At 57.9% G+C, this 27,213-nt stretch overlaps 7 protein-coding genes across 7 annotated transcripts; 2 read left to right on the top strand and 5 right to left on the bottom strand.

The window, feature by feature from the left end:
* Positions 1 to 105: 105 nt before the first annotated feature.
* Positions 106 to 3,094, bottom strand: CcaverHIS019_0212870 (uncharacterized protein; the record flags this gene model as incomplete). Its single annotated transcript, XM_060598393.1, has 2 exons — positions 106 to 2,447; positions 2,488 to 3,094. The coding sequence occupies 2 exons, from the start codon at positions 3,092 to 3,094 to the stop codon at positions 106 to 108; spliced, it is 2,949 nt and encodes a 982-aa protein (XP_060455191.1).
* Positions 3,095 to 4,148: 1,054 nt separating this feature from the next.
* CcaverHIS019_0212860 (uncharacterized protein) lies at positions 4,149 to 4,598 on the bottom strand (the record flags this gene model as incomplete). The annotated part of the gene is made up of 2 exons (XM_060598392.1): positions 4,149 to 4,274; positions 4,410 to 4,598. The coding sequence occupies 2 exons, from the start codon at positions 4,596 to 4,598 to the stop codon at positions 4,149 to 4,151; spliced, it is 315 nt and encodes a 104-aa protein (XP_060455190.1).
* Positions 4,599 to 6,624: 2,026 nt separating this feature from the next.
* CcaverHIS019_0212850 (uncharacterized protein) lies at positions 6,625 to 8,181 on the bottom strand (the record flags this gene model as incomplete). The annotated part of the gene is made up of 4 exons (XM_060598391.1): positions 6,625 to 7,500; positions 7,533 to 7,697; positions 7,798 to 8,070; positions 8,107 to 8,181. The coding sequence occupies 4 exons, from the start codon at positions 8,179 to 8,181 to the stop codon at positions 6,625 to 6,627; spliced, it is 1,389 nt and encodes a 462-aa protein (XP_060455189.1).
* Positions 8,182 to 10,218: 2,037 nt separating this feature from the next.
* CcaverHIS019_0212840 (uncharacterized protein) lies at positions 10,219 to 11,447 on the top strand (the record flags this gene model as incomplete). Its single annotated transcript, XM_060598390.1, has 4 exons — positions 10,219 to 10,261; positions 10,297 to 10,426; positions 10,478 to 10,597; positions 10,634 to 11,447. The coding sequence occupies 4 exons, from the start codon at positions 10,219 to 10,221 to the stop codon at positions 11,445 to 11,447; spliced, it is 1,107 nt and encodes a 368-aa protein (XP_060455188.1).
* Positions 11,448 to 12,072: 625 nt separating this feature from the next.
* On the bottom strand, positions 12,073 to 12,947 carry CcaverHIS019_0212830 (uncharacterized protein; the record flags this gene model as incomplete). The annotated part of the gene is made up of 2 exons (XM_060598388.1): positions 12,073 to 12,334; positions 12,370 to 12,947. 2 exons carry the CDS (start codon positions 12,945 to 12,947, stop codon positions 12,073 to 12,075), a joined length of 840 nt encoding a protein of 279 aa, XP_060455187.1.
* Positions 12,948 to 13,926: 979 nt separating this feature from the next.
* Positions 13,927 to 15,929, top strand: CcaverHIS019_0212820 (uncharacterized protein; the record flags this gene model as incomplete). The annotated part of the gene is made up of 4 exons (XM_060598387.1): positions 13,927 to 14,127; positions 14,162 to 14,316; positions 14,413 to 14,826; positions 14,876 to 15,929. The coding sequence occupies 4 exons, from the start codon at positions 13,927 to 13,929 to the stop codon at positions 15,927 to 15,929; spliced, it is 1,824 nt and encodes a 607-aa protein (XP_060455186.1).
* A 2,854-nt stretch (positions 15,930 to 18,783) lies between these two features.
* URA2 (uncharacterized protein) lies at positions 18,784 to 25,759 on the bottom strand (the record flags this gene model as incomplete). Its single annotated transcript, XM_060598386.1, has 3 exons — positions 18,784 to 23,454; positions 23,495 to 25,416; positions 25,453 to 25,759. The coding sequence occupies 3 exons, from the start codon at positions 25,757 to 25,759 to the stop codon at positions 18,784 to 18,786; spliced, it is 6,900 nt and encodes a 2,299-aa protein (XP_060455185.1).
* Between the last annotated feature and the right edge of the window lie 1,454 nt (positions 25,760 to 27,213).

Below are 27,213 nucleotides of genomic sequence, written 5' to 3'. Positions count from 1 at the left end.
GGAGCCCGGCCGCTAAATTTGAGCTCGGCTTTCGACCGCCGCCACCCTCGACCATCCTCCACCCGGCGGCCTGCCAACGCCAACTACAAGTGATACCTGGGCGTGCTATTGTTTCGGACTTGCACGGGACCTGGTAATGTCGCTTTGGGCGAGGTTCCGGGCAAGCACGTCCACATCACCCTCCTCCTCCTCCTCCCACAAAAGGTGCTGAAGGGCTTCCTCCTCAGTCTTACCCTGCATGACCTCGAGCTGGCTGATACTGAGCTGGCGCTCGAGTCCATACATGAGGCAATAGCGCTTGAAATCAGACCCAGTTATGGGCATGGAGCAGAGCTTGGCGGGTTGGCTATCGCCAGAACCATGCAGGCTGAGACGGTCCCGGCTCTCGAGCTCGAGCATGAACTGGTACTCGGCGAGGACGTGCTTGTTGCCTCGGAGGACACCCACGAGAGTAGCCTGGTTGTCGACGACGCCGCAGTTGTCGCCGAACAGTAAGCCGTGCTTGGACGCCACGACCCCGAGTTCGCTTAGCAAGTCGTGGAGCCATGCGAGACGATGCGAAGCCTCGCCCTGTGCAACGAGGTCGGCCTCGAGCTCGGTTGTAGCGACGTTACTCTTGTGGCTTGCCCAGTCAACCGTGCTTCCGTCCAGCAACAGGCACCAGCCGATATGGCTCTTGTCGACGGACGCTGTCACGAAGCCGTGGGAGTACGCGCGCGCGTCGTGCGGTTCGGAAGCGTCCTCATCCGCTCCGAGCTTGAGCTCGAACTCCTTCCTCGTTCGCAGATATGCCAATACGTCGAGCAGAGCCGTGCGGTGGGCCGGGCCGAGCGTCGTCGACGAAGAAAAGCGGGACAGATACGCTGCTGCGAAAGCGATGTCAGGGCGCGTACACCGCGCCAGCCAGGAAAGTTGGCCCAGCACCTTGCGCCACCACTTGCGGTCCACGGGGTTCGTCGTTTCAGGCTCGGCAGCTGCTAGCGCGTTGAGAGTTTCGAGAGTCAGAGGTGAAGTGCGGTCACCCCAACCCTGCAGCTCGGGAACGCCGTCCAGGATATGGTCGATGAAATGGTTCTGTTGGAGGAGAACGTCGCAGTTGTGTGGGAAGCACTCGATGCCGAGGCCCAAGAAGAGGGCAGGCTCGCCGAGGTCATCCACAGACGAACCTTCGTTCTTAAACTTGGCCTTGATGATGGGCAGTACCGCTTTGAGTCCCGCTGTCCAAGAACCTACGAGCAGTTCGTCACCGTACTGGAAGAGGACAGCACGGGGACGGCCCTGCGGGCTCGGCAAGACAAACACACCGCCCTCCTTGCACTTCTTAAACTCGCACGCAATTAGACAGTCGCGGATGGCACGGTCGATGGCCTTGCCGCTGCCCTTCATGCCACGCAGCATCTTGTGCACCTTCCAAGTGGCCTGGTTCGGCGCAGCCACGTATATTGGTTCGGGAAGTGGGATGCTCATGTCCACCGAGAGATGCCGGAACCGCATGCCCACGCTTGCGCCGTATGCTAGAATCACTCGCAGAGCCGGCATGCTGCCCATGGCGGCAGTGTCGACACGATCCTCGTTGCGCCCAATCACACGACAGCGAAACTTGGCCAAGTCTCGCTTGATCTGGCGAACATAGACCCAGTCTGTGGGAGATGAGTATTGCCCATCCGGGAGAGTCGCGTCTTGAATTGTGCCGTTCTTCCTCAGTCGCGCAACTTCGAGCTCCATGGCCTGTATCCAGAACGTTTTCTCCTCTCCGTCGCATGCCTCGGCCAAGTCAGACGGGTTCATGAGCGACAGATGCTCCCCCTGAACAAGAATCTCGGGTCCGTCGTCCCCATCCTTCTCTGCGACAGGGGGCTTGCGTGCCTCGCCCATGCGACGATGACGCTTCGGCGCTCCCATGGCCTTCCGCCGGCACTTGGACACATGGTGTCCGGGGACTTGGCAGTGGCTGCACCATACCCGTGGCCTGTGCCCGGCGTCCACGATCGTCCCCACTATCGACTCCCGCGTTCCACCAGCTGGTGACGGGCCTTCAGGTGCCGTTGGGTTTCCTGGCGCCGTAGTCGCGTCATCGCCCACTTCACCAAGGATGTCGAAAGGGTTGGACTGGCTGAACTTGGAAGTTACGGTCTGTGGCTTAGCCGAGCCACTCGTAGGTTTGCTCGGCGAATGCTGTAGGGGCTGTGGTCCAGATGCTGGCACTCCACGGTTTGAACTGGATCCATCGACATCGCGCAAAGCGCCGCTGCCGCCGTTGGGCGCCTTTCCCAACTTGGACGACGACGCCACAGGCCCAACCCCCTTGAATCCTTCAGCCTTTGGCTTGGTCGAGTTGTTGGAAGGACGCGGATGAGGCGCAGACGACTGTTGGGGCTCTCGTTGCTCCCGGTCTCGACGTGATGTTCCCCGCTCGTTTGTGTTATCTCGGCGCTCGACCAAACCAGCTGGAGTGGTCAGCAAACGGTCGGTCGATCCATGGCTTACCTCTCTTCTTGTCAAGTTTGTGCGGCTCGGTCATCAACTTGAACCGCTTGTTGCACTCGACCCACGTGCGCTTCTGGCCTAGGAAGCCGACGTCCCAATCCTTTGGCAGCGAGGCGACAAACATGCCGACCTTCATGTCATTGGTGAGCTTGACACCGCACGCCGCGAGGAGAATGAATCGCTGCTCGAAGAGACAGAGATGATCCTCGGCCTCGTCCGCAGTGAACGCCGACCCCAGGCTCGGAAGCCGATAATAGCCAGCGATCTCAGCTTGGGTGGCCTTGAATTTGTTGTTCAACCGGTTCCAGCCCGCCGCAATTGTCTCTTCCTTGTCGAGTCGGCCCCAGTGCTGTCTGGCGATCGTGGGTAGTAACAATAACTTGGCCCAGGTCTGCTGCTGGTCCCATGTGACGCTGGCGCAATCGATCTTGGACCACCTCCAGTTTGGCGGCTGGGTGAGTTCGGAGAGAGTGTTGTGATACTCGGTCATGACGAGGCACTGTACCAGCCTCTCGCGCCAGGATGGTGCCGAGGCTGCATCTGTCAAGGTCGGGACGAGTGAGTTGGTCGGTAGAGCCGGCACCTTGATGACGCGAGGAAGGTCCATGATGATTAGAGTATAAGAGGTAGTGCGGCAACGCAAAAAGTCGATGACTTCATCGCCCTCGCGGTCACGTGACCAGTGGGTGACATTCACCTTCTCACTCACACTTTGCCGTTCCCCCTAGTCTTTGTGACTTGTTGTTTAACAGCTTGACTGGCCCCTCTCGTAATCCTCGCGTCCACAGGCGTTGGCGTTTAATCCGGGTTTCCAGCCGTGCTAAGAGGTGGCCGTAGCGATTCTGCGACGATGAGTGATATTTAGGCCCCCCTTGTATTTCCATATGATTAGAGGGTCTACAACAGAACGATTCAATCGTCGTTTCAGTCAACCAGTTCAACACCATATACCCATTTGGGAGCCGCTCTCACCTAACAAACACCCGATTTGCGGCTCCCTGCATGCTGAGAGTTTATGCAAATCTGACCACCTACGTCAACGACCTTTTCCGCATCCTGATCTTCGCCTGAAGCCTTGCAAGGCAAGCGCCAGTTGACTTGGCCATGATCAATGGCTGCTGCCGTTTCAGCTGGCGCGTTCGTCATCTACGCTAGTACCTCGCTGTCAGCCTGTTTGGCACCGCACGCACCCGGGATGATGAAAGTAGGCCACCGGCTGTGACCATCGCCTCCTAGATGAGCCAACCGTGCCCACAGCCTGGTCCAGACAATGATAATGGCACAGGCGACGACGCTATCTGTGGCCGTTTACGCTCGACACCACGTCACGAAGCTCTGAAGCCACAACGTTGTGCTGCTCAGGCATCTCAAAGCGGGACGGACCACAGTCTCTTCCGTCCCACGAGCACCGAAGCGCTCTGCGATTGCTGTCTCCAAGGTGGAGTCGTCCCCAGGGGCCAGAACTTTGAATGCACCGTTCGGTAAATCCAGAATGAGATTTGCGAGCTATCCGCACCAACGCCACCTCGGGTACGAACGGATCCTTAAGCCGGTCATCATTCACCAGGGTGACATACTACAGTACCATACATCACTCCGTCCCTGAAACTACCCCTAAGAGTCCATTCGCCTGAGCGGATGTGGCCAGGCTCGCTGCTGGTCTAGGTGAAACGCAGGTACATACCCCTGTCCGTGATAGCGAGGGAGATAAAGAAGACCGAGCACACGATGTAGATGACCAGAGCCAGAGCGCCTAGACCAGCAATCAGCTCCACGGACGTGGGGGGCTAGAGTTAGCAGTGTGGGTCTGGCACGTACGGAGGGGGGGCGAGGTTTCTCATCTTCAACTTTGAGAGGGGCGACCAGAGTCGATGGAGGGGCAGTAGGTCGAGGAGTGGTGAGTCTGGAAGCGCAGGACCCACCTCGGGCGAGTCCAAGGCGGTGTCGAAGGTTATCAAGGCCTCCATGAGCTGGCGCACACTCTCCTTCAGGTGTTTACGCTGTTCCTCGACACTCTTCGGCTTGGATTTGCCCTCGGATGGTGGCGTGAGACTAGGAGGGATCGGAACTACCTTTAGGGTGGTGTCTGATGCTGTGACCTTTTCGGGCATGTGACTGAGGTGGGTTTGTGTTGGAGTCACTGACTCGTTCCTTCGAGGTCATTTTGGATGAAGAGAAGGCTGTAAGCGTGAGAAAGTCATAGGTGCGAGGAGTATTAATGCACCGACTTGAACCCACCCATTCAACGATGGTCTAGATTTAGTTCAATGACAATCTCTATTAGTATGAGGGCGAAAAGGCTAAAGGGACAAAGGATACTACTTACCGCGCGCGAGTAATGAGCGAGTAACGACCTCGCACCGTCTCGTCGCTTCCCGCACCGAGGATCAAGCCATCGATCTTCCCAACACTGCGGTGTTGGCATGTTGGACAGTTGGACACGGGGTCCCTGTACATCTGTAATCGATTGCGTAATCTCCACTCCACCATATGTACAGCTGTACAGTATGCTCACCTCGACTTCACTTACAATGCATACCTTGTCATCATGAATACAACCTGTTCCTCTGTCACCCCTTGACCATCCCTCTCTTCCTTTCACTTAACCCCTCACCTCGCCACCGCTTGGCCGTCAGTCCTCACCCCACGAGATGATGGGTGAGGGTGAGTGTCAAGGGGGGAGGAAAAATGCGTAGGTCAAGACGGGTTTGTCATAGATCATCAAGAAAGTCAGCCGCGTCGATCGGCGCGGGTGGTTGACGAGGAGACCTAACCTCAACCGCCAATCTCGGCCTTCCAACTCCCAAGACACCAAGTGGCTGCATCATGGAGGTACGCCGCTGTCCGCCCACGTGTACTCACCCCGTCCATCACTACCATGCTTCCACGAAATGCTCTCAGTCTCATGATGGGGACTCACCTAAAGTGCACGGAAAAAATGAGGGCTTCTCCGGGACTCGAACCCGGGTCAAGCACAGTCGTGTTCACGACGGGAGAGTAGAAACCCGAAGCGCTTATCGTACCCCTGGACCAAGAAGCCGACACGCTGAGCATCGTAGATCATGGCTAGATTCGGCCTGGGCGGGAGGAAGCGTTCAGAACGAGCAGAGTCATAAACTACTTATGAATCAAGACATGCTTGGATGCCAGGTACCAACCCTAACACACACATGCACATTCTAGTCTCTATATTGCCTTCGTCTTCCCCGAATGCTGCTGGTAAGCCGGGTTAGTACAGTGGACCCCAAGAGATTACATGGAGGACAGGATCGGTGGGCTCCGCTTTGCGATGGTTGCGGAGATGAGTACGAGTAGGAGTCAAGTCAAACCACAGCGCATGCGATATCAGTCTTCGGCAGGATAGACCGCAGTTCCGTCGATGAGGAGGCCATGCCATGCTTTTCCTCGCCGCGCATGGCTGCTGGGTGCTATGAGCCTTTTGATATCTTTCCCCTCATCTACCGAGAGATGTTCCGCGGCGATGGTAGTGTGGGAGAGCCTAGTCTGGGTGTGGGCCCTTAGACACGTCAGAATAAGGCGGTCATTGGGACCAAACAACGGAGATCGACAGACCTCCACCCATTCTCTCCAGATCTGGACCATACGTTCCATTGCGTCTTCGATCTGACGGCCAGCAATACCGATGTTGTCTTCAAGAGCGTCGTCGCTCCAAGGCCGAGGCGCTGCTCCTCAATCTCCGCGACCATGGTGAGTCATTCTGTGAGACGTCAGGCCCCCGCACGAGCGGGCGTTCTAACCCGCTGACCTTACAGGGTCGCATCGTTCGCGGACATGACCAAGAACGCGCTTCTGCTCCTGCACAACCCCACCAAACGTCAAATGTTCACAATTTGCCCGGCGAGGCCCTGGACTCCGACCCATAACATTCTCATAGACACAAACATACATGCGATCCTTGCTGTATCATGAATGAGACTGGGACTGGGACTGAGACTGAGACTGAGACTGGGACTGGGACTGAGACTGAGACTGGGACTGGGACTGAGACTGGGACTGGGACTGAGACTGAGACTGAAAGAACCAAATGCTACACAGATTACAGTGGATGGCGACTAGGACTGGGACGTACTTCCAAGGAACCGACGTATGCGACCTGGTCAATGGACGGGAGAATGTTTAGCGCGTCTTGCGGCGCTTCATGACCTCCTCCTCGGCTGGGTTGGACGCCGACCGGGTCCGAGGACCAATGAGGTAAGGTTCGCGACTTTGAGGGTCGCGAAGTGGCGCACGGTCGCGACGAAGAGTGGGAACAGAATCACGCAGGCGAGAAGAGAGATGAAGGTCGTTGACGGCCTTGGTATGCGGAGTCATGTTCACGCGAGGGATCGTAGTGGCTAGAGACGAATCGTTGATGATGTCCTCAGCGAGTTTGAAATCGTTCAGACTGACACCCAGAACCTTGGCAAGCATGTACACGGACGCGACCCCGAGCTGCACCGCGGAAGTTCCGTCGAGGGAAGCCTTGATGTTGGCGAGGTGATAGGCGGTGAACCGAATCGGGTCGGTCTTGTACTCATAGTTGTCGATATCTTCGGCCTTGTCGAACGGGTCCCAGTTGAGTTCGCGCAGAGGTGGGCGGGAAATTTTCGAAAGATCCTCGGGTAGTGTCGGCCGCGAGTACGGCGTGGAGCGCCTCTTCATCTGGATCGGGGAAGCGAGGCGGGTAATCACGCGAGTAGAGGCATGTGGGGCTGAGTGGTGAATCGAAGCGAGGCGAGGAGAAGTGTTCGAGGGACCGGAACCAAGGATAGAAGTGCGGCGGGGAGCACTACGCGAGGGGGTTGGGCCTGCGACCGGGATGACGCGAGAAACGGTGCGCGTCAGCTGAAAGTCGACAATAGAGGCGGCGTCGTTACCAAAGTGAACACAGTCGCTGAAGTCGTAAAAATCGGCAAGCGGATCAGGGGATGAGAGTGAGACCGCAGTGGAATTGATGCTCTTGTGCTCGGAGGTCTTGAGGACGGGGTCGTGTTCGGGGCTGTTGTGCGGAGGCTGGTATCAGTTATTGGCCCCCAAGCACTCACCGAGGAAGGCGGCGAGGAAGAGTCCCAGCTTTCGTCACAATTGCTGCCCGGCGCCAGGAGCTTCAGGCGAAGGGCAACCTTGGCTCTACGGTGGTTGGCAGCCTGGGACCTACGTGGGCGGCCATTGTGGCGAGTAGACTTGCGCTTGGGCTGCTTGCGCTTGGGCTGCTCGGTGAGCAGGCTGCTCAGCACATGCCGAGGAAGGTGGGCAGGAAAGGTGAGCGGCCAAGGAAGGTTACTGGGAAGAACGTAAGACCAAACTCACCGAGAAAGGCGGAAGTACCGGCGAGTTGAGCAGTGTGTCAGTGTCGCTAGTGACGCTCTTGCCGCACATGTCGTGCAAGTTGTCCGCGTTCCCAAGTGGCGTGTCGTCCTTGTACGCAAGTGGAGCGATCTCATTGACGGCCTGAGGTACCCATGCGGGGGGAGCACGAGGGATCTTGGACTTGGTCGTGGACTGAACGTTGGGCTTGGTGTGGCCGGCCTGAGGCTTTCTCATAGAGTTGGACTTGGTGTTGAGCTTGGGCTGCGCATCGGTCTATGTTAGCTTGCGCACCGGCGGATCAATACTCACTGAGCGCCGACGAGTGGATGAACCGGTTTTGTAAGAGCGGCTGCCCTTGTCCTTGTACTTGGGCCCCTCGGGCATTTTGGGCGTCTTGGCGATTGGCGAGGCCGCTGTGAGTGATGAAATGTGTAAAGAGGAAGATGAATCAAGGAGTGAATTAGTGAAATGGATATGATTAAGGAAGGTATACTCTATCGCTCTCTCCTCCCCTCCCCTCCCTTCCCTTTGTAACATGCTAACACCATAATGGTATCCACGACGATCCGATCACAGTGCCAGAGTCAAATTAAGCGATCACTTATCATTCACCATTTGTACTGATTGATCAGTTGGTCATCCAGTCATCTAGTCAGCGACCAAGTGGTAGGATGTCCACAGCCACAGCTTTGTCCAACAGGCGCATACCGAGGTGGCCGACTTTGGTGGTGCCGGCCAGGTGAAGGTTAGGTAGAGTGGCGTGGTCAAGGTCAAGGTCAAGGTCAAGGTCAAGGTCAAGAACAGCAAGGCTGAACATTCGGCCGATGGGCGCTGGAAAATGAACAAGAAGGCCAGACTTCTCTCCATTTTCAGCCAGTCTGCAGCTCTGCAGGAGCGAGTGAGCAACGAATTCAGTACCTAAGTGCTTTGGTGTGGCAGCACGTGTTACCATCAGCTTCCAGCCTATCTCCCTTCCGTTTTATACGCGCCCACCACCAACATCCATTCCTCAGATCTCCAGATCTCCAGTTCCATGATTAGCCTACAACTCTACCCCGCCGCAATCGCCTAAGTATGTGTCCTTTTGCCGGCGCCATTTACGAGGACTACGGAGCGGTGCGCAACACACCGCTCCGTCGTTTCGGCAGCCCCGATCCTTACCTGCTGGCCAGCATGTCAGTATGCTAAGTTTGACACTGAAGAAGCCAAAACACCTTACGGGGAATTAAGACTTTAGTTTAACCATATTCAGATCGACGGAACCAAACACCTCCATGCCCACCAAGCACATGGTTGGGTCAGGGACCCGGGTTATTTATGGGTTAATAAGCTTACGTAGTCCCAATATCCTAATCTAATTAGGGGATTCCGTCGCCATGAATACAACACCGACCTTCCACTTGTCGAACACACGCCGAAACCCACGCCGCGATCCGAAAGCCGAGCGAGCATAGCGAGGTGCAAGGTGGAGGTTACAGAACGGCGGACACCTCATGTCCGTACTGTAGTTCGGGGTGATGCCAGGATAAACAAAGTGGTTCAGATTAGAACATCGGTTGTTCTGAGCAAGGAATGTTCACTTGGGCACTCTCCGATCACAGACCTAACCGAGGTTAGGACTAGACACAGTGCCCGTCGGGCTGGTTTAATGCGGCAACTATCGATTACCGCTGTAAGTGATCGGTTTAGCGTCTCGGTTTTCCCGACAGATACTCCATTTCGGCAGCTCGGCAGCGATGTTATCGTTTCGCCGTTATCGATCTCAGAGGGCACTGGTGAATCAGGTGGTAAGAAGGATCGTTTAGGATTCCCGATACGGAACCGCAGCAGCCGCAGCCGGACAGCTGCTGGCCGAGCCGCGGCTCGCGAATGGCTTGTATGGCTCCTGATCTGTACTCTGGAGGTTCCGGGGCTCCCGGAAGGTGGGCTCGCTCCTCGGTCATGAAGATGTCACAGTGTCGCGTGACCCAAACGTCGTATCATTTCTCGTTTGACTTTACGGCTTATCGCGGTCTAGCTGCCACCATCAAGGGCCCACCCCTAGCATCAGGCCCCACCGGCGAGCATGGGGCCTCCTGTTTTCGGAGATTGACCAGTATTCCTCATTAGAACTGTGGGGACCCATTTAGTTCACTCACGTCTACTTTGGGATAAGGGCCTCACGACATGTATGTCCAGCGATGGGCCCGGCGCCCCTAGGTCGCCGCTCACAGCCGGGTTCGCGGTTCGCGGTTCGGGGAGTGCTCGGCATGCTGCGGAGCTCCACTCAACCCCACAACCTAGAAATCCAATCGATCTGGATCTAGTGATTTAGCCAACTCCGAGCCTTCGCTCTCGCCTCATAAAGCTGCATTCTTTCTTCGAGCCAGTCTCTGCCCCCATTCAATTTTGGTTCACACACTCACACATACGCACAATACAATGGAGCACCAGCGTGGACACCGAGCACCAGGAGATCTTGAGGGTGAGTCGAACCCATCTGCGGGTATTAACAACCAGTCGGTACGGCAGACCTCTTCCTGCCGCATGAGGTTGCCCACACTGCGCCCCGGTCCGCGCCGCCCGACTGGCTTCTTGTGTGGGAGGAAAGGCGCCCCCGATTCCTGGCTGAGATGATTGCCGAAGCTTTGTGAGTGGTAGCTGAATCGACGCCACAGTTCGTACAAGATGCTGACCGCAGTGGCGTCTTCCTCTACTGCTGGGCCGGTATGGGTGCGACAGCCGCATTTATCATTGCAGCAGCCAATAAGGAGGATGGCTTTGGTAGCCTCCAGACCGTTGCATGGAGCTACTCCTTTGCGTGAGTACCTACTACCTGATCACCGCTCACTGGCAGTGTGGCTGTCGCTCTCATCTTCATCGCCCCAACCTCTGGTGGCCATCTCTCACCCGGTGTAACCATCTCATTTGCAATCTTCAAAGGTTTCCCGTGGCGCAAAGTCCCGCACTACATCATCGCTCAAATCATCGGTGCCTTTCTGGGCTCGCTTATGGTCTACGCCCAGTTTGCTCCCCAGTTCCATGCCATTACGGACAAGATGCTTGCCGCTGGCGAAGACATTTTCTCTCCGGCGTCACCCGTCGGCGCGATCGCCCTCTTTGTCCCCGAGAACGCAAACCTCGGCTTCGTCTTACTCAACGACTTTTTCTGCACATTCATTCTCGGCGTCGCCATCTACTGCGTCATTGACCCTACCAACGTCTTTATCACGCCCTCTGGCGGGCCCCTGATCATCGCCCTCACCTTCTTCTGCGTTATTGCGTGCTTTGCCCCCAACGGCATTGCTCTCAACACCGCACGTGACCTTGGCGCCCGCCTCGCCATGGCATGTGTCTATGGCCGCGGCGCCTTCCCACCCAAATACACTGCCCTCGCATGTCTCTCCAACATTCTCGCGACGCAGGTCGGCGCCATGTTCCAGATCATGTGGCTCTCAGACAGCATCCGCCCGCACTCGTCTGGCGCGATCGAGACCCACAAGCACGTCCTCCAGGTCGAGGAGGGGCACATCACCCGCAAGCTCACTGCGCGCGCCAACGCCGGATATTGCGAAGAGAGCGGCCCAATCTCCCGTATTCTTTCTACTGGTGCTCTGTCTGGCAAGACCAAGATGGGGAGCGCCCCCCAGCATATTGAGAAGGTTGGATAATCGCCTCCATAGATTAGCTAGGTATTAAGGGACCAGGAAGTGGGGGAGATGAGGTGGTGATCGGTTGTGAGCTGTTGTGTGGGTTGTTAAAAAGTGTGGAGCTGTAGATTTGAATTGCCATATGCATTGTGCCGAACATTGTGGAGCTACTGCACAGGGGAATCGTGGAATGTTTCCGTTTGTTCTATTGCTAGCTGTAAAGCTTGGTGATTTCTCGGCAGGCACGGTAATCTGACGGTATGGTGCAAGGACAAGGATTGGAGGAATTGACGAGCCACGTGTGCCCGGAGCAGGAGGGTGCCGTGCTCCTGTGACTGTAGCGCGGAGGCCGAGAGCAATGTCGCTGTGACTTGAACAGGGGTTCAACTGGATGACGGGAGGGGCAGAAATAAGACGTATCGTATCGAAGAGGAACAGCCTGTACACTCCCCTTTGTTGATATGTACATATATACAAGCTGAACAGTACAAAAGTCAAACTAACCGCGAAAAACGTGAATCCGTCCATACTCGTCCTTTGTCGCATACTCGTCACTACTCATCCACACCCCCCTAACATGTGCTCCCTTGCTGGTATCCATACCATTTGGCCACGCACTGAATCAGGATACCTCTCTGGGCAGAACTCACTTCTCCATCCCCAGACGGTGCTTGGACTTGGGCTTGTTGGCCTGGATACGTATCTTCTCAAAGAAGACATACGCTCCATAGTAGACACATGACGAGGCGCCCTCGTCAGGCCCATGCTTACTCCGGAACGCGGTGAGCTGCACGCCCTGAACGCTCCTTCCAGGACCAAGTTGCCCCGCAACGTCCCTCAAGAACGAAGCCTGGGTTACCTCCGGAAGTTGAAGGTGTGCGTTGATCTTCCTCCGAATCTCATCACATCTGTCGTGAGCAAGAACCTTTGGTCGAGCACCCACGAGTCGTAAACCTTGACTGAACGCGTCTCTTCGCCGGCTAGACGAAGATCGCCGAAATCCGTCAGAGCCGCTGCGCGGCCCTTCTTGGCCGCAGCCGCAGAGGTTGAGGACGTCGTAGCGGAAGGGGTCGCTGGAGCCGCTGGAGCCGCTGGAGCCGCCTTGGCCCTCTTCCTGGGCATCTTGAGGCCGCGCGCCTCGCGCTCACGGAAGAAAAAGTATGCTTGCTGATACACGCTCGAGTTCTCGCCCTTGTACGGTCCGTTCTGCGCCATAAAGTTACGGTATGGGACCGGGTTGACGCCAATGGCCCGCTGGAACTCGGTGACTTTCATTCCGCCATTGTCGATGAATGAGCGGATACGCGTGCGCACCTGGTTGCAGTTCCACTTGATCGGCTCGCCGCGGCCAACGAGCTGGGTCTCGCTGTCGTCGTCGTCGTCGTCGTACGGGTCTTCATTCTCGACATCGGCCTCAGCGGCGGAGCGTTTCGGCGCGGACGACACATAAGAGCCAGCAGTCTGAACGGCAAGCAGGCCCAGTGGGCCGACCTCAATGGCCGAGGAGAGCTTTGGCGGCATGGTGAGTGGTGAGTCCTGGGAGCTCGGAGCTCGGAGGAGGGGAAGAGTGGCAACTGGATGGGGAGGGATAGGGGTTGTGTAATTGTCGGACTAATCGGGTTGAAGTATGAATTGGTTCCGTTAATGGATTGTCGTCAAGCATCAAAACAAAATAGGATGCCTGAAATACGATCAACATGATATGATCATGACGTCACGTGACGGACATGTTGCATCCAACTGCCAATGAGTTGACTGCTGAGACCTTATCCAGAGAGCGGGATATCCCCCCGACTGGATGCTATCTGGCTTGAAACCCACGAAACGTGCCACCAAGCTGTCTACTTGTTCACTGAACTGATTTCGCGAAGAGCTCGGCTATGAGGAATGGGAGTATTTGTCGTCCGAGCAAGCCAGGCGAGTCTCAGTTTGTTGCTTGTTGAGATTTAACCTTGCCTGTGGTTTGCAGATCTGAGCCAATGATTGCCCCAAAGTTTAAGTGGCACTGCGCCAGCTGCTTGGTTACAACTGGTCTTGTTAGTTTGCATGGTTTCCTCGTTTTCGGGTTCGATTCTCGTTATCCCAGGCACTTAGGTCCACATGTCCAAGAGCCGGCACATCATAGCCGGATACATAGGAAGCACCACGCAGCCCGCTGGCCTGGTGGCTAGGCGGTGGTGGTGGTGGCTGCTTGCTTTGTTTGTCACGCGACATGCACTCGGCCATGTCTCGATGATCGATGACTATCCTCTCCCCGCAATAGCATCGGGCGAGAATAACCGCGGGTACCTCGTGGGTCGTGCCTGCCGCTGAGCGGTTCACTCCCTGGAGTAAATTGACTTGACCGCGCCGCAGTCGTTCTTCATCGTCCCTCCGTCTACTGTACTCTCTCTCTCTCTCTCTCTGATACAAATCACGACGCGGAGGATCGCTGCTTCGTCTTTGTGTAGTCTCTCCCCAACCCCGCCCCCACACCCTTCTTTCCCCCGCCACCCCCGCAATGGCCCCAACCACCCTGGCCATGGCACTTGCCATGGCCGCACTCGTACCACTCACCCTCGCCGACGACTTACTGGCCACGTACGCCCAGTACCTCCAGATGGGCGCGGCCGTGAGCCAGCTCGACGTGGTCGCGCAACAGGGCTACGCGCCGTACCGCGTCGACTGTCCGGCCAATCTGACCTGGGTCAGGCCTGCAACCGTGAATAATGGGCACGGGCCTCCGCTAACCAAAGGGCCTGGCCGACGGCGAGAGCAAGTTCCTCCAGCAGCGCACACCCAACGTCGAAGCGGCGGTGGCCAAGATCGTGGCCGATGCGGGGATCAGTAAGCCCCAACGCACGCCTGTCATCGGTATAGCCATGTCGGGGGGCGGGTACCGGGCAATGATGTGAGTGCCAGAGTGTGCGGAGAGGAGCTATGATTCAAATCCTTGAATCTGCGGCGGTCGCGCGATTCATAACTTTGACGTCGCCGCTCACCCCAGCACCACCATGGGCCAGGTACAGGGCCTGCAGTCTAGCGGTTGGATGGACGCCGTATCCTACATCTCTGGGCTTAGCGGCGGCTCGTGGGCTGCAACGACATACGTCGCCAACGGGGGGAGAAACGCCAGCGACCTCAATGAGAACGTGTGGGACCTTGGAACCGACCTCATCTCTGGGCCAGCTGGCGGCAAAGATGCCTTCTACACCCGGCTCGCAGAGCTCGTCAAGGCCAAAGCCGACCTCGGATTCCCAGTCCAGATCACGGACATTTGGGGCCTCTCAATCGCCAACCACGTCCTCCCCCTCGACTTCCGAACAGACACAAGCCCAAACTTCACCATCTCCAAGCTCGCAGCCAACGTACCTGCCTTTGCGAATGGCAACCTCCCCATGCCAATTATCGTTGCGGCCGAGTGAGTCGCCAATATCCAGGAACGCAGAGCTACTGTAGTCTAACCGTAGGATTCCACACACGACAGCAGCGGCGGCCAAGACTGCCCCCCTGTACGAGTTTACACCCTTCGAGTTCGGTACCTGGGACAGCTCGAATGTCACCAATGGCGGATACTTTACGCCAGTCGAGTTCCTGGGCTCCAACCACACCAACGGGACGTGCTATAACGGGTTCGACCAGTTGAGCTTTATCACTGGCGTCTCGGCGACCCTGTTCAACAACCTCGGGAGCCTAACTTCGGCTCTGTTTGACCCCACCAGCTTCCCCTTCCTCAACGTCACCACTCAAAATGTGGCGACGGTTCCCAACCCGTTTCAGGGGTACACGGGGAGCGAGAACCCCGACCCGGCCGACACGGAGCTTACGCTGGTAGACGCGGGCGAGACGGACCAGAACTTGCCCCTTCTCCCACTCATTGTCCCCGAGAGGAAAGTGGACGCGATCCTGGCACTGGACGCTAGCGCCGACACCAAGAACAATTGGCCTGACGGAACCTCCCTGTATACCACCTACAACGCCACTTCTGGTACCGACTTCAAGATGCCCATGGTTCCCAGCCCGAACGGCTTCATCAACGGCGGCTTCAATACGCGGCCCACCTTCTTTGGATGCAACGATACCGACACGCCCCTAATCATCTACTTGCCAAACTATCCCTACTCGGCGTGGACCAACATTTCAAGCTTGACCCTTACACAGTCGACCAACGTGACCGCGACCCAGATCGTGTCTGCCGAATCAAGCTTGACCCTCAACGGTACCGCGGGATGGCCAACCTGCCTCGCCTGTGCGCTCACCGACCGCGCAAACGGATATACGGCTGCCAACCGCTCGTCCGTCTGCGCAGAGTGCTTTAGCGTATTCTGCTGGAACGGTGAGGATAACAGTACCCAACCGGACGCATATACCCCCACCATCGGAACCCCGTCCTTTGTGTCTAGCCTCAAGCTCAATGTTCCGTCAGGCGTATCAGCCAAGCCGGAAAAGAGCTTGGCTGGCGCGCTTACTGTGCCCTCGGTGTTTGCGCTCGCTACTGCGGCGGTCGCCTGGCTCGCGATCTAGGCTTGATACTCGATAGTATGATTATAAATGTGAATCAGATGCCAACCAAACAGACCGCTGGCCTCCGCATGGCGAGGCTCCGCGTCGTTCATAACCTGTCGAGCTTCTCAGCTCCCAACAGCTCATCATTGTCTCACGTCTCATTTCTCCATCCGATCCATCACCCAGCTATCCAACCAAGGTCCATTCTTCAGACGCTGTATCATCCCGTACGCACATGACACAGGCTGTTGAAGCTCACCCCAGCTTCCTTCTGTTTGCCGCAGCGCACCGGTGCAAGATATGCGTCGCGTGCGACATAGAGTATTGTGGCTTCGCGGTTGTGGGTGCAGTCAAGGATGACGATCTCGAGCACTGTCTCAACTGCTTAAACTACCCCGGGCAGTGTTCTCACAGAGGCAAATGGGTCGACACTCAACTTGGCACGCCCGGCGAGATCGACCGCAGGCAGGTGTTCGCATTCGGCGTGGGCCCAAAAATGGTCAAGAGGTCCGCTGACGGCCAAGGTGATGCCGACAACATTGGTGAGGAGGAGAGCGTGGACCCTCACCATACCAATTCCACTCCGCCTGCAAGTCCGATATCGCCATGATCGCCCTCGGCTTCACTCGCCGGCTCGACAAGAACGAGCACGACGCATGGGAGTAAGCCGGCCGGCCATCTCTAGCTGACTTCAAGCTGCGTCTGCAACTGCACGACGGTTCCTCTGCATCCCCTCTCTTATGCGCCAACTACAGTACCAGGTCTGAGAAGGTCTTTGCCAACTGCCTCCGGCGGGTTTGTGAACAAAATGACCATCGTACTAATCTCGAACGTAACCGACCGTCGAAGGGAGGATTACGATGGTCCCAGCTACTGGCGGCTCTGCTTCTCTTTGGCACTGTCGTAAGCAGCCATCTTGGGCCATATCGGGATCGCAAGAGACTCTTCGTCACTGGTAGCGAGTGTCCCCGCGGGGTTGCAGCCTTGCATTGCTCCTTGTAGTGGCGTACCAAATACCACTGTGGTGGTACATCGCGAACTACTCTTCGATACTAGCTCACCAACCATCGTTCGTGAGTAACCAAGCCTCGCCATAAGTGAACGACATCTCGTCTACCAGTAACGAGCCACAGTATTGATTACCACGGCTCATTCCTTAACTACCAACCCGGTACGCATGCCAAAACCCGTTCTAGTCATGCAACCACTCTTACTCTATCGAACAAGTCGCGCGAGCGTGCAATGCTGTGCGCGGTCCTCGCGCGCTTCAGATACGTTAAGCCTTCAGTTCCGAAATCATGTCCGGCTTCTTGGTCCAGGGGTAAGATAAGCGCTTCGGGTTTTCCACCATCCCGTCGTGAACACGACTGTGCTTGACCCGGGTTCGAGTCCCGGAGAAGCCCGCCTTTTGCTCGGCGGACCGCCTTGACTCTCATATAACAGAAAGGAATGTGTTGACTGCAATGGTGAATGGACCAGTCACTGGTTGGGCTGGATCATGGGATCATGAGAGAGCGCAAGCCCGCGTGGGAGCAAGGACGAAAGGCCGTGGTCGCACGTCGAGAAATGCATCTGGCACGCGACATGATGCATACATGATATTCAACGTGGTTCGCAATGGTTGTTGTGTGTAGGTGTGCAGCTGGTGCAGGTTGAAACGCTTGGGTAAGAACAATCCCTAAATTACAGGTGCATCGCCACTCAATTCACCACCCTCGCCAAGGATTCTCTTCTCCTCTGTAGTTCCACGCCGCCCAGCCTTTGGAGAAACGCAAACTATGGGCCAAGCTCGCTTCGGCTGCCACGGCAAGGATCACTGTCGATTTACAAGCACACTCGGCTCATCATGGATGACCTGAACACGCCAGCCGCTTCGTTTCCGTCGTGATCCTCTCTAGCCGTTCTACACTCTGATCAAACTCGCTAGCAGAAAATGTGCTCAGGCATGTCACTCCTCCCCGTTCGCATGTTGGCCTCGAGAACACCTGTTCCTCGGCAGCTCCCTGGCCTTATATAGCACCTGTTCCTCGGCAGCTTCCTGGCCCCTCATCCCCGGTTCATCCCTCATCGCTTCCCGAAACAACAAATCTATGCCGAGGCAGCAGCAGTGAATCAGTTTCCTCCACGTAGTGTCAACGATGACTACCCCGCCGCACCCCGCTGCCTACCTGGCAAACCCAACTGCCCGAGCAGTACCTCCTCCACCGCGACGTGCTTCCGCCCGCGCGTCTCTCGGAGACGCCGTCGTCCGTACTTCCCCCATCCCTTCAGTTCCAAAGAACACATAGGTCGTGTGGCGAAATGGCATCGCGTCTGACTACGACGAGTAATCAGGAGATTGCGGGTTCGACCCCCGTCATGACCTTCGGCGAGCGCAGCGAGTTCGATACCTTTTGGAGCGAGAAGCTGGAGCCCGTGGTCCGGGCCGTCCGGACCTACTAGTCCTAATTGTCTTGGCCGCTGAACAGGAGATTGAGGCATGTCGTCGCATTACCCAGCTGGCAGCGCTGCACAACGACTTCGGCAATGGCCAGCCACTAATGCCCGGAAAGAAGAGTGTGCTCTTGATCGGTGGCAGTCATGGACTGACTGTCAGCCCTCCGTATCCGAACCCGGCCCTCAACTCCGGCCATCAACATGCTATGACCGCAGTCGCATACAGCCAGCACAACTCTCGGCCAAGCGCCGTTCGCTGGCTAACGAACGATACAGCCTGCCACCATGCGTGCGTTTCTGGCCTCACATTGTCCCAAGTAAGCCTTTGGCCGGATCAGTTGTGGACATATCGTTCTCTTCGCTCACGACCCTCCGTGTCCAGTACATGCATTGAATGCGGCTCTAGCCGCGAGTATGAGGAATGAGATTACAGTGTCTAAGCCCCGAGGACCATAGTGAGTAGCGCCATGCGGATGAACAGGCCATAACGCATCTGGCGGAAGTAGGCGGCGCGGCGCGAGTCAAAGTCGACCTCGGGGTCGATCTCGTTGAGGCGCGGGAGCGGGTGCATGACAATCGCGCTCTCCTTGGCGCGCGCCAGGACGTCGTGGTTGATCACGTACATGTCCTTGACAGCCTCGTACTCGGCAAGGCTGTCGAAGCGCTCCTTCTGCATGCGCGTGACGTACAGCACGTCGCTGTGGGGGATGACCGTGTCGAGGGTCGTGTGCTCGTACCACTTGATGCCGGCACGCGTCGCCTCGGCCTTGACGTAGTCGGGCATTTTGAGCGACGGAGGCGAGACAAAGTTGAGAGTCACGTCGTAGAGCGAGAGAAGCTTGACGAGCGAGTGCACGGTGCGGCCGTTCTTGAGGTCACCGATGAGGGTGACCGTCACACCGTTGACCGAACCCAGCTCCTCACGGATACAGAAGACGTCGAGCAGCGACTGCGATGGGTGCTCGCCGATACCGTCGCCGGCGTTGATGATTGGGACGGGCGACGACTTGGCGGCCTCCTTGGACGAGCCGACCGCGGGGTGACGGAGCACAATGGCATCCGAGTAGCAGCCGAGAGTGCGGATCGTGTCCGAGAGCGACTCGCCCTTCTTCACAGAGGAGGTCTCAGCCGTCACCTGCACAACCTCACCACCGCAGCGCTTCATGGCAGCCTCGAACGAGGTCGAAGTACGCGTGCTGGGCTCGTAGAAGAGGGTGGAGAGCACACGACCGCGGAGAGTGTCGACCGAGCCCTGGCGCTCAACCTGCGTGCGCATCTCGGACGCGAGGTTGAAGAGTGCGTGCAGGTCATCCCTGTTGAACTGGCCGACCGACAGGACGTGGCGGCGTGCGAACGCAGGGTGGGGCTGGCGCGACTGGAGCAGTGGGACAGGCGAAGCCTGGGGTACGGGCTGGGCCGCGAGCGACATGAGCGAGGGCTGCTCGCGCGTGGGCGCACCGCCGAGGAGGGGAGCCTGGGGAATCGGGGGCGAGGCGAGCAGGCTAATGCTCGGGCGTGACGTGCGCGTGAACGACGAGCGCGAGGCACGGGGGTGACGGACGCTGACGCCGAGCGAGATGTCGCGACCAAGGGGCATCGAGAACGCGGTGCCGTCGAGCACAACCGAGTGGTTGTTGATGACGACACGGTGGACGCCGCCAGCAACCTGCTTACCGCCCAAAGGCGACCAGTCGGCACTGTCCTCGAGCTCGAACACCGACGAGCGGTTGACCTCAACCTCCACATAGGTCTGCGCCTGCTCGGGAATGTCGAAGATGGCGCGAGGGTTCTCCGCGAGGCGGAGGGCGATGTCCTCAAGGGTGAGGCGGCCGTCACTAACAGCCGTGAGGAGGAGAGGGAGAGTCTCCTCGACACCGCTGCGAGCCGAGACGGGCTTGCCAAGTGCCTGGCCAAGCTCATAGGGCAGAACGCCGACAGAGAAGACGTCGATCGTCTCCAGGTTCTCCCAGAGCGCGGCCTGGTCGTCCGCAGTGGGGAGGACCTTGGCGGCCGCGGGGAAGTCGGCCTGAGAGTAGAAGAGTGCGTACACCGAGACGTCGCAGGTGACCTTGAGGCCCTTCTCCTTGGCGAGAGCGATAAGGAGCATGTCGTCGCGCGTCGACACCGAGGCAATGTGGATGCTGCGGTTGTTGAGCGACGCGAGGAGGAGGATCGAGGCGAGGTCAGTTGCGCGGGCGTCGGTGACGATCGGCTTGTCCTGGGGCCAGGCGGCAAAGTGCTGCGCGACGCTGGCGACCTTGTTGACGGGGCCGTAGAAGTTGTTGAAGGGGATGAAGAGGGCCTTGGCGCCAGCCTCCAGAGCCGAGGCCAGGCGCGACGCATTGTCCGGTGTGGCGGCAACCGAGAACATGTAGTCGCAGTGAGCGGCGCCAGAAGCGTTCTGCTGGGCTCGCTGGAGCGAAATCTCGTCCTCGACCGACGAGTGGACACCCTGGGGTACCATCTGGATGGTGGTGAAGCCACCGCGGATCGCGGCCTGGGTCGCGACACCAAAGTCTTCCGAGCCGACCTCGGCGGCACCAGGAACGAACGACTGAACCGACACGAGACCGGGGAAGGTGAAGGTCTGGTGGCTGGTCTTGTAGTCGACCGAGGTGATGTCAAAGGTGGGCTTGCGGATGATGGCCTCGATGAAGAGCTTGGCGCACTTGACGTTGGTGATCAGGGGCACTGCGTAGTCGACAGCCATACGACGCGAGATGTAACCCTTCGAGATGTACGACGCGGGGCGGCGGTAGCGGTTCTTGGACGGCAGGTTGATGTACAGGTCGATAAGGTTGTTGGCCAGGTGCTGCTGGAGCGAGTACTCGGATTTCTGGGGGTCATCCTCTCCCTCGGGGAGGGCCTCGAGGTACTTGACCGGGATGCCGTGCTCCTGGATAAAGTCGGCGGTACCAGCGGTGGCGAAGAGGTTGTAGCCGAGCTTGTGGAGCTTGTGCACCGAGGGGAGCATCTCAAGCTTCTCCTTGAAGGAGCCGAACGAGAGGAGAACGTTCTTCTTGGGCGGGCGGATACCAGTCGAGATGAGAGCCTTGAGGTAGGCATCGTAGCGGTCTTTGCCGAAGCAGGCAACCTCACCAGTCGAGGCCATCTCAACACCGAGAACGGGGTCGGCCCCACCAAGACGCGAGAACGAGAACTGGGGCACCTTGACACCGACGTAGTTGGGAGGCATCTTGATGTCGGGGTAGGGGGTAACAGGAAGGCCGATCATGACCTTGGTGGCAATCTCGATGGCGTCGATGCCTGTGACCTTGGAGACGAAGGGGAACGAACGGGCAGCACGGAGGTTGCACTCGATGACCTTGATCTCGTTGTTCTTGGCAATGAACTGGATGTTGTACGGGCCAGTAACGTTGAGGGCGGCACCAATCTTGGCGGTCGCGACCTCAATCTTGCGGATGGTCTCGGGGTCGAGGTCCTGCGGGGGGAGGACGAGCGTCGCGTCACCCGAGTGCACGCCGGCGTTCTCGACGTGCTCCGAGATGTAGTGCATGACCATCTTGCCGTCCTTGGCGACGGCGTCCATCTCGATCTCCTTGGCGTCCTCAATGTACTTCGAGATGACGACGGGGTGGTCGCGCGAAACCTGGGTCGCGGCACTGAGGTACGTAGAGAGGTCGTCCTCAGTGAAGACGACGTTCATTGCCGCACCCGAGAGCACGTACGAGGGGCGGACAAGCACGGGGTAACTGACCTTGTCGCAGAATGCCTTGGCCTCGGAGAACGAGGTGAGCTCCTTCCAGAGTGGCTGGTCGACCTCGATCTTGTCAAGCATACGCGAGAACTTGTAACGGTTCTCGGCGGTGTCGATCATCTCGGGCGAAGTGCCGTAGATCTTGACGTTCTGGCGGTGGAGAGCAAGCGCAATGTTGTTGGGCGTCTGACCACCCATCGAGAGGACGAGACCCGACGAGCTCTCAATGTCGTAGATGTCGAGGACAGTCTCGAGTGAGATGTTCTCAAAGTAGAGACGGTCGGCCTCGTCGTAGTCGGTAGAGACGGTCTCGGGGTTGTAGTTGATCATGACCGTCTTCATGCCGTTCTCTCTGAGAGTGCGGATGGCACGGACGGCGCACCAGTCGAACTCGACGGACGAACCGATACGGTACACACCAGAGCCGAGGACCATGACACCGTTGTCGTTGAAGGCAACGTCGTGCTCGGACGCGTTGTACGTAGTGTACAGGTAGTTGGTGAAGGCCGGGAACTCGGCGGCGACCGTGTCAATCTGCTTGACGAACGGCGAGATGCGAGCGTCCGAACGGAGGCGGCGGACAGCAAGCTCGTTCGAGTTGATGGTCTTGGCAATCTGGCGGTCCGAGAAACCGAGCTGCTTGGCGTTGCGGAGGAGCTCGTCGGGGATGGTCGCGGCCGAGTACTTGGCCATGACGTCCTCGGTCTTGGAGATGCGCTCGAGGCGGCGGAGGAACCAGGGGTCGATGCTCGACATTTCGTTAATCTTCTCGACCGAGTAGCCGAGCTTGAGCGCCTTGGCAATGGCAAAGAGACGCTGGTCGGTAGGGTTGCGGATCTCGTGGTCAATGTCCTCGACGTCAATGTTGACGCCAAAGCCACCCCAGCTGTCGTCGATGCAGCGGATGGCCTTCTGGATAGTCTCCTCAAAGGTGCGGCCGATGGCCATGACCTCACCAACCGACTTCATCGACGACGAGAGTGCAGTCGAGACGCGGTTGAACTTCTTGAGGTCCCAGCGGGGGATCTTGACGACGCAGTAGTCGAGCGAGGGCTCGAAGCAGGCAGTCGTCTTCTTTGTGACCGAGTTGCGGATCTCATTGAGGGGGATGTTGAGACCGAGCTTGGCGGCGATGAAGGCCAGGGGGTAGCCGGTGGCCTTGGACGCGAGGGCCGACGAACGCGAGAGACGCGCGTTGACCTCGATAATGCAGTACTCGTTCGAGTACGGGTTGAGAGCGTACTGAATGTTGCACTCGCCAACGACGCCGAGGTGGCGGATGACGTTGACCGCGGTGGTGCGGAGCATGTTGTAGTCGGCGTCCGAGAGCGTCTGCGACGGCGCGACTACGATCGAGTCACCAGTGTGGATACCGAGGGGGTCAAAGTTCTGCCGTCAGCCACTCATCCTCACAACGGAAGGGACTCACCTCCATGTTGCACACGGTGATGCAGTTGTCCATGCAGTCGCGGACAACCTCGTACTCGACCTCCTTCCAGCCCTTCATCGACTTCTCGACGAGGACCTGGGGAGAGGTGGCGAAGGCCTTGTTGCAGAGCTCCTCAAGCTCGTGCTCGTTCTGGGCAAAGCCCGAGCCGAGACCGCCGAGCGCGTACGCCGCACGAACGATGACGGGGTAGCCGATGCGGGCGGCGGCCACCTTGGCCTCGTCAAAGTTGTTGGCCGACGAGGAGTCGGCGCACTTCTCGCCGATCTCCTCCATGGCCTGGGCAAAGAGGTCACGGTCCTCGGTGGTGATGATGGTGTCAATGGGCGTGCCAAGAACCTTGACGCCGAGGCCCTCAAACTCGTCCTTGAGCTGCACACCAACGTTGAGGGCGGTCTGTCCACCGAACGTGCAGTAGATGCCGTCGGGCTTCTCGTGCTTGATGATGCGGCGCACAAAGTCGGGCGTGACAGGGAGGAAGTAGACCTTGTCCGCAAGTCCCGGAGAAGTCTGGATGGTGGCAATGTTCGGGTTGACGAGGATGGTGTAAATACCCTCTTCCTTGAGTGCCTTGATAGCTTGCGAACCCGAGTAGTCGAACTCACCGGCCTGGCCGATAGAGAGACCACCGGAGCCGAGAACAAGGACCTTCTTGACCTGAACGCGGGGCAGGCGCTCGCGGTGCGCGGCGAGCTCACCGCCGGGCATGTCAATGGAGACGAGGCGGCCCTCGGCGGCGGTGTTGTAGACGCTGTCAATGAAGACGTCGAAGAGGAACTCGGTGTCGCGAGGACCCGGGGCTGACTCGGGGTGGAACTGAACCGAGAAGAAGGGCTTGCCGTTCTTGCCCATCCAGATACCCTCGTTCGAGTCGTCGTTGGCGTTGGTGAAGAGTGGCTCCCAGCCGTTGGACAGGGTGGTGACATCCACCTCGTAACCGTGGTTCTGCGAAGTAATGTAGCAGCGGCCCGAGGTCGAGCACGTGCACGGGAGGTTCATGCCACGGTTGCCGTACTTCATCTTGCGCGTCTGGGCACCAGAAGCCAGAGCAATGAGCTGGTGACCAAGACAGATACCAAAGATGGGAACCTTGGAGGTCGCGAGAGCGACCTTGAGGTGCTCGATAGTGGCCTTGACCATGGACGGGTCGCCAGGGCCGTTCGAGATGAACAGACCGTCAAACTGACCGGCCTCCTTGTTAAAGTCGTAGTCCCAAGGGACGACCTTGACCTCGACGCCGCGCTTGCGGAAGCAGCGGATCTGGTTCCACTTGAGGCCGACGTCAACCGCGAGGATGCGAAGAGTCTTGCCGGTGCGGATGTTGAGCTTGGGCTCGGCGCCGGTCTCAACAGTGTAGAGGACAGGCTCCTTGATCGACACCTTGGCGACGAGGTTGACGGCGTTGGGGTCCGCGAAGGGGATGGTGTCGTAGTCTGCGGCCCAGGCGTTGGGGCCGTTAGTGATCTGCGCAGGCGAGGCGAGACCGCCGAGGAGGCGCTGAGCGGCGCCAGTCAGCGAGGCCGAAGCCTCAGCCTTCTTATGGGCGAGCACGCGGCCAAGCAGAACACCGCCCTCACGGAGACGCTTGGTGAGCATACGCGTGTCGACACCCCACATGGCGGGGACGCCCTGCTCCTTGAGCCACTGGCCGAGGCTGCTCGACGCGAGGTGGTGCGAGTAGCTGGGGTGGTAGTTGGCGACGATGAGGGCCGCGACGTGGATGCGACGGCTCTCAAACTCGATGGGGATGCTGTCAAGGACGGCGTTGGTGGCCTTGTCAAACTCGGCCTTCATCTCCTCCGGGCGCTCGGGCACACCGTAGTTGCCGACCAGGGGATAGGTCAGGATGAGAATCTGGCTCTCGTACGAGGGGTCGGTGATGGACTCGGGGTAACCGACCATACCTATGGGTCAGGCCGGCAGTCACCAGCGCTACTCACCAGTCTGGAAGACACACTCGCCGGAAATGCTCTTGTCAGCACCGAACGAGTGGCCGGAGAGGGCGAGGCCGTCGGCGAGCTCGAGGACCATGTTGCCGCTGCCCATAGAGTCGTCCCACTCAGTCTCGCCAGCCATAAAGTCGACGCCTCTGCTTGAGGCAGGAGGGTAAAGCGAACCGAGAGGAAGGACAGTGGACGCAGCCGTGCTCCTACCGTGGGCAACCGCAGCCTTGGGAGCGGGAGCCGGCGAACCGGGGGTGAGGGGGTTGGTACCCGCGGACACCTCGTCGTGGGCTGGAGCGACCATGTTGTCTGCTCTACACGACTTTGAGAAGGATGGAAAAGGGGGAAAAGTTTTCTACGCAAATGACGCGCGTTGAGCTTGAAAGGTGACGGTAGCGGGTCAAGGAAAGGAATTACAGGTTGGCTGCCTTGTGCTAACCAGAGGAGGGTTGTTAGCGCGAAGGGGAGGCCTTTTGGGAGGAGGTAGGTTAGCAAAGAGGATGTGCTGATGGGCACAGAGTGCATGAAGAAGAGAGAGGAGAAGAAGGAGAAGAGAGAAGAAGAGAGAGGAGACACGACGGGTGAGGATTGCAGTGTGGTGTCGCCAACTGCCCAGCGGGTTTGAAGGAAGCAAATTCTGATGATTGAAGAGTTTATTGGTCCAAAGTGCCAGCGTCGAGGGGTCACCAGAGCCAAAAGGTATCCCTGGCGTAGCCTGGCAGTTGGCAGCTGGCAGCTGGCAGCTTGGCATACCATGTTGACTTGATTTTTGTTAGGGTGACTGCCCGACTACCCTTCTACCCTCGCAATTTTTTTGCACAGGGCGTTTCTAGGCTTTGGGTCACTGCTGGGTCATTGGGTCATCCAAGGAGCAAGCCAAAGTGGAGGCACATCGAAATTTTCGACTTGACGGTAGGTACACCATACGCGTTCCAGGTCCCATCCCCCCCCCTTTTCTTTGCCACTCAGTTTAGGGCAGTCGCACTCGCATCAGCCATCAGCAATCAGCAATCAGCAATCGGCTTAACCCTTCCCTCCCTCTCTCACACAGCCACGCTCCACCCAACGTACATGAAAACATCCTGACAGACCAGGCCGAGACAACCACTGTGCTCACTATGCGCACTGTCCTCGCACTACCTCGCACTACCTTGGTGCTTAACAACTTGTTGGATTGGCTGATCGGCTAAATACTGTATGCTCTGAAGTTGGATAGTATGATGACTGCGCTCGACTTTGTGGGCTATGAGTCATGAGCGCCTACTGCTCGATCACACAAAGACAACCCTAGGCGCGTTTGCGTATCTATCTACGCCTCTCATCTTGCCTCTTGGGGCTGTATAATAGGCTTGTGGATAAGGGTTCTTGGTAGTCTCGCTGTACCATGATGTGTGGCGTTTCACTTGGTTGCTTCTGGTTCGGCTTCTGACCAGAAGCTGACGATCTGGGTTTGATGAGATACTCGACAAGACCCAGGCGCTCATCGACAACGGCCGGTTTGCTAGCGGCACACACTCTCTTCGAACGGCCGTACTCTACATCTACATCCTCCAGCTTCTTACCTTCTCATCTTGTCACCCTGTCACCCTGTCAGCCCATAGATCAACTATCTAACGCAAACGCAATGACATCACGCGTCCCCCATGGCCACCTGAAAGCTTGGTACCCTTGGTACCACTCCCCAACCGGCCCATCGGACCCCCCATCAATCTAGTGAGCACGCGCAAATTCACGAGATTGTACATCTGTAACTGTTCC

Source organism: Cutaneotrichosporon cavernicola (genome assembly GCF_030864355.1).
Source record: "Cutaneotrichosporon cavernicola HIS019 DNA, chromosome: 2".
NCBI classification, from domain to species: Eukaryota; Fungi; Basidiomycota; class Tremellomycetes; order Trichosporonales; family Trichosporonaceae; genus Cutaneotrichosporon; species Cutaneotrichosporon cavernicola.
Note: the sequence above shows the minus strand (reverse complement) of the source record. Positions and strands in the feature narration are given on the sequence as shown.